At 38.9% G+C, this 10,930-nt stretch overlaps 1 protein-coding gene across 1 annotated transcript; it reads left to right on the top strand.

Annotated features, from left to right (window-relative positions):
- The first annotated feature begins 3,528 nt into the window (after positions 1 to 3,528).
- On the top strand, positions 3,529 to 9,518 carry LOC150087532 (meprin A subunit beta-like). Its single transcript, XM_090372516.1, has 6 exons — positions 3,529 to 3,752; positions 8,080 to 8,255; positions 8,496 to 8,720; positions 8,814 to 8,945; positions 9,083 to 9,342; positions 9,435 to 9,518. Exons 1-6 carry the CDS (start codon positions 3,529 to 3,531, stop codon positions 9,516 to 9,518), a joined length of 1,101 nt encoding a protein of 366 aa, XP_090228642.1.
- The last annotated feature ends 1,412 nt before the right edge of the window (positions 9,519 to 10,930 follow it).

Genomic DNA, 10,930 nt, shown 5'->3' with positions numbered 1-10,930 from the left:
GAGCCAAAAGAAAGGACGGACAGACTTCGAAATTAAGATTACAAATCATGCGCAATCATGTTTATTGACAATTAATATAATCCATTCAGAATGTTCGCAATCTGCTCACATTAGAATCAAACCCAGCCACAAAGAAATTCGGCAGTAAAGCCAAACATTTTAAGAATAACATTACCTGTTCTACCTGCCAGGGTTCCTTCCCCGAGGTTCCAGTCTAATTTATAAATTGTCGCATGATCGATACCACAACGTGAGTCTTCGAAGTCACAAGAATAATCAAAGTCACCTGCAAAGAGAACATTTATGTAAACAAACGCCTCCAGTTGTATTTTAAACGAAAGTGATATAACAGAGTCATTTAGTCTCTCATCTTAATTCCCAGACTTACCTCTTTCAGCTCGAATGAGTGGAGAAATCCCCACTATGGTCAAGAGTTCCACAATCAGACTCAAACTCCACATTTTATCAGCTATGCTAAGGTTTCTGAGAGGTTTCCTTATCGTATTCTTCGCTTTTATACAGTAGTTGCTTAAGAAACCGCTGACAAAAAATGGGGTTATGAAATAGCACCATCTGGGCTTTTTTCCCAGCAGTGGAACTATCTTTCTCTTGCAGAAATCTACTCTTCTTACATTTACGCACTTCCTACGTTATTCGACTAAATCAGATGTTTATTTGAATGAGAATGAACTTTAGAATCATTAAAATCACCAAGGAAAATTTCCTCAAAGTTAGACGAAGAAAGTTGAGTTTAGAGAAAGGATTTCAAAGTATTTCAAGCGAATCGTGGAATTGGAAGGGCTAAAGAGACAACAGATGATTTTGTCAGAATTTTACATCTATCACAGAATGCAAAGATTAATCAATAAGAGGAATTTGAAAATATTTGATACCCGTCGACACTTAGAGAAACAACAATCTGTAAATACATCTGAACTTTGAAAATTTATTAACTTCTCAAATTTATATTAATAAGAATTTTTTTAATGTAAGAAAAGAATATCAAATGTACAATTAAACGCTCTTCTGTACACGATGGCACTACTTATATTAAGAATAGAGATCTAAGGACTTGCTTAACAAGTGCAGGGCAATGTTGAGAAAAAGTCACAAATTAGGATTGAAACTGAATGTGTCTGCAATGCCACCGAGACACGATAGGAGGGAGTACACGTTGAGAGCCTTGTCAATCAATTCTACCCTAAGATTGGGCAAGGTTTATGGGGTATAATTTTTATCAGGATGGTGTGTTGACAGGAGAGATTGCTTCTACAGGGATGGGATACACTTTAATAGAAAGGGTGCAGGAATATTTGCTGATGCTATCGAGACACTGTTAGGTGGGTCGGAAAACTGCTAGCTTTGTGGGGGATTCAGGGACTAAACGATTAGCAGTAGTCGCAGGCAGAGGTGGAAATGATTCTTGCACTGCTTCTATTGGAACGAGCAGCAAAGCATGGTTCTGGGGATTTCAAGGACTGCTGGGAGTCATCATGGAACAAGTAAATACATGAGCTGTGTTCGTGTAACTAAGAGTAGAAACAGTATGTATACTTGAATGTATAACAATGCTAGGAGTACAGTTAATAAATTTGATGAATTTGAAGTGTTGATTAAGACATCCAAGGCCCATATTATTAGGATATCAGACAGATGGTGTCACTCAGATATAAGGGATGCAGAAATTGAATGTGGGGAGTGCAATGTGTACAGAAAGGGAAAAAAAACAACTCATTTAGGGCCACCCGAGACCAAATTGAGGTGTTCTATGGTGGATTTACCTGTTTTTCTGGTTGAAAAACCTCTCAGCTATGGAATGAGAAAAGGTGTTAAAATATCATTGCGTCATTGAGGGGATTCGAATCCTGGTCTTTTACACCTCGTGGCAGGAGTAAAATGATTATAACTACCATACTACCCGCGCAGACTGTACAGAAAGGTCACATAGGACAATCGGGTGGAGGTATGCTCCTAGTTAAGAAACACATAAACTCTAAGGTAGTGCATCCAGTGGACATGGGTGGACAGTGCAATGTTCAGTCAGTTTGGTGCGACATAAACACTGGGAAAGAGAAACTGAGAGTAGGAGTGTGTTATAGGCCTAATGACTCTGATGAGTACAACGAACAGTTGCGCAGAGAAATAGAGTGTGGGCCAGTAATTCAGAATTCCTGGTAATGGGGAATTTTATCTTTTGACTGGAACTTGTGAGTTGATCACTTGCACACTAGCAAGATTTTTTGTGGAATTATTGGATGATTGTTTTCTGCAGCAACATGTTCGAGAGGCAACCAGAGAGGGTAATACTCTTGACCTGATCATCTGCAGTAATTATTCATGCATTAAGAATCTGCAGATAAAGGAACCACTAGGTGGCAGTGATCACAGTGTACTGATGTGGGATTTACTTAGAGATGTAATTACCACCAAGGGTAAAGGGAATGGTTTCTGCTTTCCTATAAGTAACTACAGGGGTCTCAAACAGTTTTTAAATTCGATCCATTGGTCATATCTAGTGGACCAATGTGATTCAACCCTTTCCTTCTACTCTGAATATAAATAAAGAAGTCTTTGCCGCTTTTCTTTGCATTCTTTGCCAGAGATGTCTCATAATCTGTCCCTCGCTTGCCTAACCTCCTTTTTGATTTGATTGCAGACTACTTTATACCTACCGCAGGTTTCTGTATCAACTAATAATTTAAATGTTTCATTATAAAGCAGTTGGATGGAAGAGAGAACTTTGAGGAGAGGAGATAACACGGAGGATCGTCTGGTGGGATTCACTGAAGACTGTGATAATCAAAATTTTGCCAAGAATACTGTTTCGAATGATCTCTTTTTTTTTATGAAGTTTTGTGTTTTATCTGAAAAGAGATATAAAATGTTAATGCACGCCGTAATCCCATAGAAAGGATTGAAAGAAAGACTTAAAGTGAAACTCAAGAAAATATTTATTTTCCTTAAGATTGCACGACATTTAAGGGGATCGCTATGTTTAAACAAACTTTAAGATACCCTATGCTTTCGGCCATGCCACTACTAATGCTAATGCTAATGCTAATGTTCCCTTCACCTTGGTTACCATCTAACCAAAATTGCACATATGTGTGAAGTCCGTAAAAATGACCAGTTCTCCATAAAAGTTCAGTAGCAAGAAATTTTCATGAGATTAAATAATACATTGCACAATTCCTCTTGTAGACAAGTATTCGCATATGGATTCATTGGACTGGAACCATTGTTTTAATGAATACCTGTGACTTGTTTAAACCACCCGTTATGGATCTCATTTAAATTAAAGACCCATGGGCGCCATTTGTGAACACCTGCCCTGAACTCATTGTATATTACAATCCACAAGCAGTTATTTAAAAAAAAGAGACTTTAAACCTTAGTCCTCATAGCACCTTAAAGTCAGTAGGCCATGGATTCCACGAAGTACACATAGCTTTCCACAGGGATGTTGACCTTTGCAGACTCGATCACATTCTGCAATTGCATCAGATTAAAAGTGTACGCCAATGAAGTATGTTAAAGTCGCTGTCACGTTCCAAAAACTATTCCCCATCGAACTGTTTTTGTGACCTTCAGGAAGTAACTATTACTAGCGCGAAGGGACGTACCTGTTCAGCAACAGTTTCAAGTGGACCATGGTTAGCAATTGTTGATCCACCGATATCAGAGCACTCGACGTGTGTCCACAACGCTCTCCACACCACCTCAAGGCTTCATGTTGATTCCTGTCATGAAAGGTAGATTGATTCATGCTGCTAGTTCTACACTCAGACCCTGCCACCAAATATGGAACAGATTCCTGTTCTCGCGGTGTGTTCAGCGAATTTTGTTTCTTCCCAAAAATTCACAGTTCTAAAACTGATCATAGTCCATTCGAAAACAACTGTTATTTCTTCTAGGTTTTATCATCTTTGAGGACATCTTTGATAACAACCTTGAAACCACGACATTAGTGAAGTTGTCCCACATTATCTTCGGCTGCAACTTTGGGAAATTTCCCAGTTGTTATTCCTGTAACCGATTCTATTTCGTCTAGAAGATATCTGTTATCAGTAACAAAATGCTGGCCAGGCAAAAAAAGAATTTGAACTGTATAAATAGTTAGCTCATCAAACCGGGCTTACACAGAGAAGTGCCCATGCTGAAACTACTTGCTTTAGTCCTTGGTTTGGGTGCAGCCCTCTCTTTGGGCACTCCAGTTCCCGCAGAAGAACACGGTAAGCTTTATCTCATTATACTAATTTCCATTTAAAATATTTCCAACTGCTTCTAAAAATATCAGTTCGTGGTTTCTTTCGAAAACATCCCAGAGCAGTCATTAACAAACTAGGTTATTATCTCACGTGGTAAAAGAGTGGTCAATACAACAATTAACTTTTTACGTTTTGGTTTTTACTTGGTACTGCATTCTTCACAAGGGTACTTCAGACGCAGATATGAGAAACCACCAGTGGCCCCCGACCATTTATATCTTTCTTACGGATGATCTTCACTTTTCCACTCAACTTCCTACGTTTGTTACCAGTCAGTATTGGATCAGTTGGCCTTCCCTCTTATCTCTTCTAGCTTCTTCTGTAGCCTACTTGGTTGTTGTTGAAGTAAACCGACATTATTCGCCGATTGAGGTGGTACACTTCATGCTCCACTTCAAACATTGGCTTCTTCTTCCTTCCTGGGTGGTCACTAGCGCAATTGCGCAGTTGCTTCCAGTTGGTTGGGCTGGATAGTCTTGCTCTTCCCTTGAGGTAGCCATACGAGGGACAGCGCAACTTGCTTCACTGTCTTCTTGGGACTGTCTGTGACTCTCGAGACGACCCCTCTGCCTAAGACCTGAACGCAAGTGACTTGATCCTGAGCCACTCTCGGTGCAGTACGTTCATTACTTCTCTGCGATATCATCACCCATCGATGGAGGTGGATCTGTTTATCTTCAGCTTGCATAATTCTGCTAGCGATGTTAGTTCCTGGGTGCGACACCAAATGGCGCAACTATCTGCTCCAGCAGTCACTTTAACCATGGGAGATGTACGTTCAATGAAGCAACTTTCGCGATGTTTTTTTTTTTATTATTATATTTATTTTTTTTATATAATCATTATGGACACGCGTTCACTCACGCCTAAGGTGGATTCGAACCCGGGTCCATCACGCTGGCAATCCAGTGTCATAACCATTGGGCCATCGCGCTCCTTTTTTTGTTATTATTAATATTAGTATTACTCATACATTAAATAACAAATTATTATTTCATATAATTAAAATTGTTTGAATTAAATGATTTATAATTAAATTAAATAATTTGTCAAAGAATAATCAAAATATTACTTTGCAGAATTGCTTGATTGGGACATCGGTGGTTACCCATCTCGTTCTGTAAGTATTGGTTATTTCAAATAATTTTTGGTTGCAGTAATTAAGATTATGTGTAGCTTTAGAGCAATTATTGTACTATAGATCAAGTCAAAACGTTTATTCTAAGCATGTAAAAAAAATTTAAAAAACACTCAAACCAAAAAAGATTAATTAAGAAACGTGTTATTACAACTTTGGACAACATTTCACTATTGCAGGGTTTCTGTGCTCTCGCGGGTCAGTTGGTAGCACAGCAGTCCAGCACACTCGGGGTGGAAAGACCCGAGTTCGAGTCCCATGGATGCAGTGAGGAATTTTATGGGCCTTTTTCACCACGTGTCTGAGTTATTCAGTCTCATGCGAGGGTAGCAGGGTTTTTTCTTTCGGAAACTCGGTTTTTCGACCAGAAAACAGAAAATCTACCACAGAGCACACGAAAATTTACAAACGCTATAAACTGATGCTCCTAAAAACCCTACTACAACAGAGCTTCCATGTGGACAATACTACTCATTTTACCATTTTTGGTAAAATAAAAAGGGTTTTATCATTAACCACTGAGCTGTAGCCAGTAGAGTTCCACTGGGCTTTTCAGATTGGCGCCAACAACTTTGAATTCTGGGTCCTATTGATGCTCAAGGCAAAACTTAAGCTAACGGGGAACTGGAACCACTTAAATCGACATGATAGATCAGAATTGGTATGCCTGGAGTGAACATCGGGACATAAATTTGGTAATGATATTTGCACGATGATATTTTAATTAATATGGGGATCGATACAATTTGTTGTTGTTATTATTGGGTTTTAGGAGCATCGGCAACTAAGGCCATGTTGCTCCCTGCATATTGTCTGTAAATTGCGTGTATTATGAGGTCGAGTTTCTGTTTGCTGGACGAAAAATCCGGGAGTTTCTGGGAGAAAAAACCATGCTATTCTCGGGTAAGACTAACTCAGCAACGTTGTGAAAAATATCCATAAAAATTCGAACTCAGGAAAAGACCCGAGTTCGAATCCCAACAGGATTCAAACTGAGGTCTTTTCCACCCGGTGTTGGGATGGCGGTCATCCTACCAACTAGTCTAGCCAACGAGGGCATGCAATTTGTATTAACAACACCCCTTGGGTAGAAATGGACTGATTTGTTACGCTGGTGAAAGCTAAAAGTCGAGAACTGCCGATATAACGCCCGACAAGCTAACTGGTTTCAGGAATATGACAATGAATTCTCCGTCCTCCCATGGCCTCCAAACTGAACCGATCTCAACCCAATTGAGCATTTTTGGGATCTACTACAAAACGATATTCGATGCTATGACTACATACCGGACAATGTACTGGCATTACAGGGCACACTGTGCAATGTATGGGTAGCCCAATCACAGGACACATTGAAACACCCTGTGGAGTATAAGACTGTATTTCGAGAAAAAGGAGCTCCAAGAGGTAGCCAACTCAGATAAATTCATATTTTTATTCCAGTAGTTGTTTTAAAACAATATTTTATTATTTTTTTTTCTTGACATGAACTGCAATGAAATTAAATTTGGTGCTGTATTGAAGACGCTCTTAAATACCACACAACACAATAAGACCTCATAACACAACACAAAGCTCTTACTTTGCATCTTTTTTTTTTAGAAAAGGGGTGCCATCGTAAACGAAGCAAAATATTGGACGGGTGGTGTGGTGCCCTATGTAATTGACCCTTCCATAGGTGCGTACATTGGAACCTACTGTTTCATTACGTTTATAATGAAGATCGAAATGTTTATCTATATTTATTTGTTCATTTATCTACTGGAATAAACAATTTTTAATTTTTTCTCTCTCTCTCCCTCTCTATAGAACAACATCGAGATGTTATACTGGATGGCATGGATTATTTCCATGACCACACTTGCATTAAATTTAGGCCGAAAAGGGATGATGACGTTAACTACGTGGTTTTCAAGCCAATGAAGGGGTAATTTCATTATTTACAAATTGCAAATATACGAAGGTTGTTCAATTAAAACATGTTCTATATGATCCCTGTACTGCCTCATTAAACTGTAAATTTAAGGAAGGTGGAATGAAGGGTATCCCCCATACTGCTCCCGCAGAGACTCTGCTTGCTACACTGGTCCACCCTCAGGAATGTCCATTTACTACTTTCCGGGTTCTATCTTTAGAACGAAGGATCTTACAATTAATCAGTTTGATTCTATTGCAGCCTTTAACGGAAACCATATCAAAAGCTTTACTAAGGTCAAGGTAAATAATTCCAAAGCTGTTTCTTGGATCCAACTGTTTTATGACTTCCTTATAATGATTCGATACATTGCCAACTAGATTGTTTAGGCAAGGCTTCGTCTTCACGAACTCGTTCTCTAATCCAGCAGCAAGGATGCCGTTCCTGAAATTATGTACTGTTGCTAATCATGCCCTTATCACCTTTTCTGAGATCACGTAGACTTCTTCAGTCCAGGAGATCGTTTCGGAGTTTAATGACGATCTCGTTAACATCCCCAAGGCCAAAACCCAGAAATCTCATTGAAATCTCACTTTTCTTTAATTTTCAAAAATATAAATTTTTAAAAGCCCTTAAAAGTGTTTTAATTGAACTTCGTATAATACCTATAAATTTCGATTTTATTTTAATACTCCTCAACCATTGCAAAATTAAATTTCTGTCTTTGTGATTTTGAAATGATCTTTTGTTTTATGTAGATGTAGTTCTGCGGTAGGAATGCAAGGAGGAGAACAGTTTATCTCTCTAAGTGAAGGATGTTATCACAAACAAACGGTTGCACACCAGCTGGGACACACACTAGGATTTTTGAACGAACAAAACAGATCTGACAGAGATGATTATCTTATCATTCACAGGGAAAATATTGCACCAGGTGAGTCCACAGAAACTTACAAGCATACCTCAGCAGCAACAAATAATCAGCAACCACTGCAGCTTCTGAAATTCTAAATATTACAAAGAACACAGGAAGTGTTTACTATTTTAGAATTCATGAATACATTTAACAAATAGTTATTAACTAATTAATATGAGATTATTGACGTTACTGTAGTTCCTTAAGCAATGGGTTTCGTGTTAAGTCCCTCTAAGAAATTGTATTTTGTTATTTTAGGCCAAGAACACCAGTTTGATAAATGGCCAGCATGGGGAAACAATCTTCTGAATGACCCTTTTGACATTCACTCCATTATGCAGTGCCACAGTTCTGCATTTTCTTTTGATGGTAAATCCCACACAATGGAAGCAAAAGATGGAACTCCACTGCTGCCATTTCCAGAGAGGGAAGGACCAAGTGAGAGAGACATAGAGAGGGTTAACAAGCTGTATGAGTGTTTTGGTAAGTCCACGTATCCTTGTACACCAATAGCACTCTCGATGCCATTACATTTACAGTACTTATCAATAACGTAATTAATACTATATATTGCAGATTATTGGCGTCCGGATCCACCAGATATGCCAGAAATCAAATGCGATTTCCAGGAATCCTTATGTGGATTTTCAAAGTCAGTTGACTATCCACTAAGCTGGCATCATGGAAAAGGGACCCTTGAATCAATAGGTGATCTTCTTTTTTTCAATTGTACATTGTATCTCTTTTCCAATTGCTTTGTAAACACATCTTTAGATTTTATGAGACCGTTATCCCAAAGACTTCCAGCAGTTTCAGTTATTTCTATAACTGTTCTTGCATTTCAGAACAAAGTTACATCTACGTTGAGAATGAATATAACCATGGAAAAGATGCAGGAATAGAGACTCCGCTGTACAACATTCAGTGGCCAAGAAAATTATGCCTGATGTTCAAAATGTTCTTAGATGGAGAAGGAGCAAAATCGCTAACCGTCTTTCGGAGAGATTCTAAATCTGAAAAAACCTTAGTTGGTTCATACGATAAGCAATCCCCAACGTGGCAAAAGGTATTCATTGACCTCGACGTTCCAGATGAAGTCATATCCGTAAGCTAACATTTTTATCTATGCTAAATCATCAGAAATACATTACTACTTCTTATTTTTAAAATGCTGATTTTGTTTTATATTTTTTTCAGTTTATCTTTGTTGCATCCAGTAATATTGAGGGCGGAGGATACATAGCCATTGATGATTTTGTACTGAATCCTTCTACCTGCTGAATATTACCAAGAGATTCCACCAGAAATGGCTAACTTGTTATCTGTCTTAGAAGAAATCAAATTAATCTGTTTACGTTCAAGACTTCTTAGTCATTCGACATTTTAAAATAGCCGTTAAATAAATAATAAATAAAAACTGAAAATGATATATTTCTTAGAATAATGAAAAGTTAATTTGTTTGAAATTGTTATCAAAAGTTCGCAGTTCATCAGCAACTTTTGTGTTATAAAATTCTGAACCAAAATACAGAACTTTGAGATTACACCCAAAAGGACGTAATGTCATTCCTTGAACAAAATTAGCACAGTATTTTTACTTTTTCTAAAATTACTTTTCATTCACATACATTTCTTTTTTTTGTCTATGAGGATTCAAAAAGAACAGTTATGCTTCTTGGAACTTCTGCTATTAATTACACAAATCTGCATGATTTTCGATGTTTGTAAACTACTGGCTGTTTCTAACTCAGTTGTTAAGATTGTCGTCCTCTCCCCATCGGGTGGAAAAGAACTGAGTTCGAGTCCGTCGATGAAAAGAGGAATTTTTACGGGCCTTTTTCATATTTGTTGTTCATATCGTCAGCCAGTGGGTTCTGGTCCAGTTTTGCAATTTCAGCATTGCCTGATTGGCCTTTTCCTCTAGCTGGGCCCTGCTATCTGCAGCAATGGTGAGGACCAAATCATCAGCAAAGGCCTTGGAGCGCACATCACCGAGGTGCAAAGCCAAGAACCCGTCCAGAACCGTGTTCCACAGGAGTGGCCCCAGAGCAGAACCCTGGGGACAGCCCCTGCGGACATCACGATTCACTCTACCATAAGGTACTTCCACGATGATGCGTCTCTCGGAGAGATATGACCTAATTATGGAGTATAAGTTGATCGGCACTTGTGCCTGCCTTAGTCTTGTCAGTACGCTCGGCCACCAAATGGTGTCGAACGCCCTAGCGAAGTCAACGGAGATGACTAGTAGATATTTATTATTGCAGTTTGCTGCTGATTCCGATAGGCTCCTAGTGCACTAGGTCTCCACAGTAGACGAACCCTGCCTGAATCCGTATTGCGATGTCTCTGTGAGTTTCGCTGTCTGGTAATGCTGATTTATCCTTGTGTAGAGTAGTCTTTCTAGCAGTTTGCTTGCAACCGGCAGTAGGGCTATTGGCCGATAGGAGTTTGGCAGGTGGGGTAGTTTGTTCGAATTTTTTGGGTATTAATTTTACCTTTGCAGTCTTCCATTTTTTGGGAAGATGCCCTTAGCCAAGCAGCTGTTCTATAGGTATAAGAGGAAGTCTAGAACGATCTCCACAGTCGTCTTAACAATTTCGGGTTCTAAATAGTCCAGGCCTGGACATTTATTGTTTCTTCTCTGGGTTGCCATTTGCTGTAGTTCATTCCATGTGAAGGGTGGCTCCTGA

Source organism: Mastigoproctus giganteus, chromosome 4 (assembly GCF_048544385.1).
Source record: "Mastigoproctus giganteus isolate SK-2022 chromosome 4, ASM4854438v1, whole genome shotgun sequence".
Lineage (NCBI taxonomy): Eukaryota > Metazoa > Arthropoda > Arachnida > Uropygi > Thelyphonidae > Mastigoproctus > Mastigoproctus giganteus.
The sequence above is the reverse complement of the archived record's forward strand: the minus strand, read 5'-3'. Positions and strand labels throughout refer to the sequence as shown.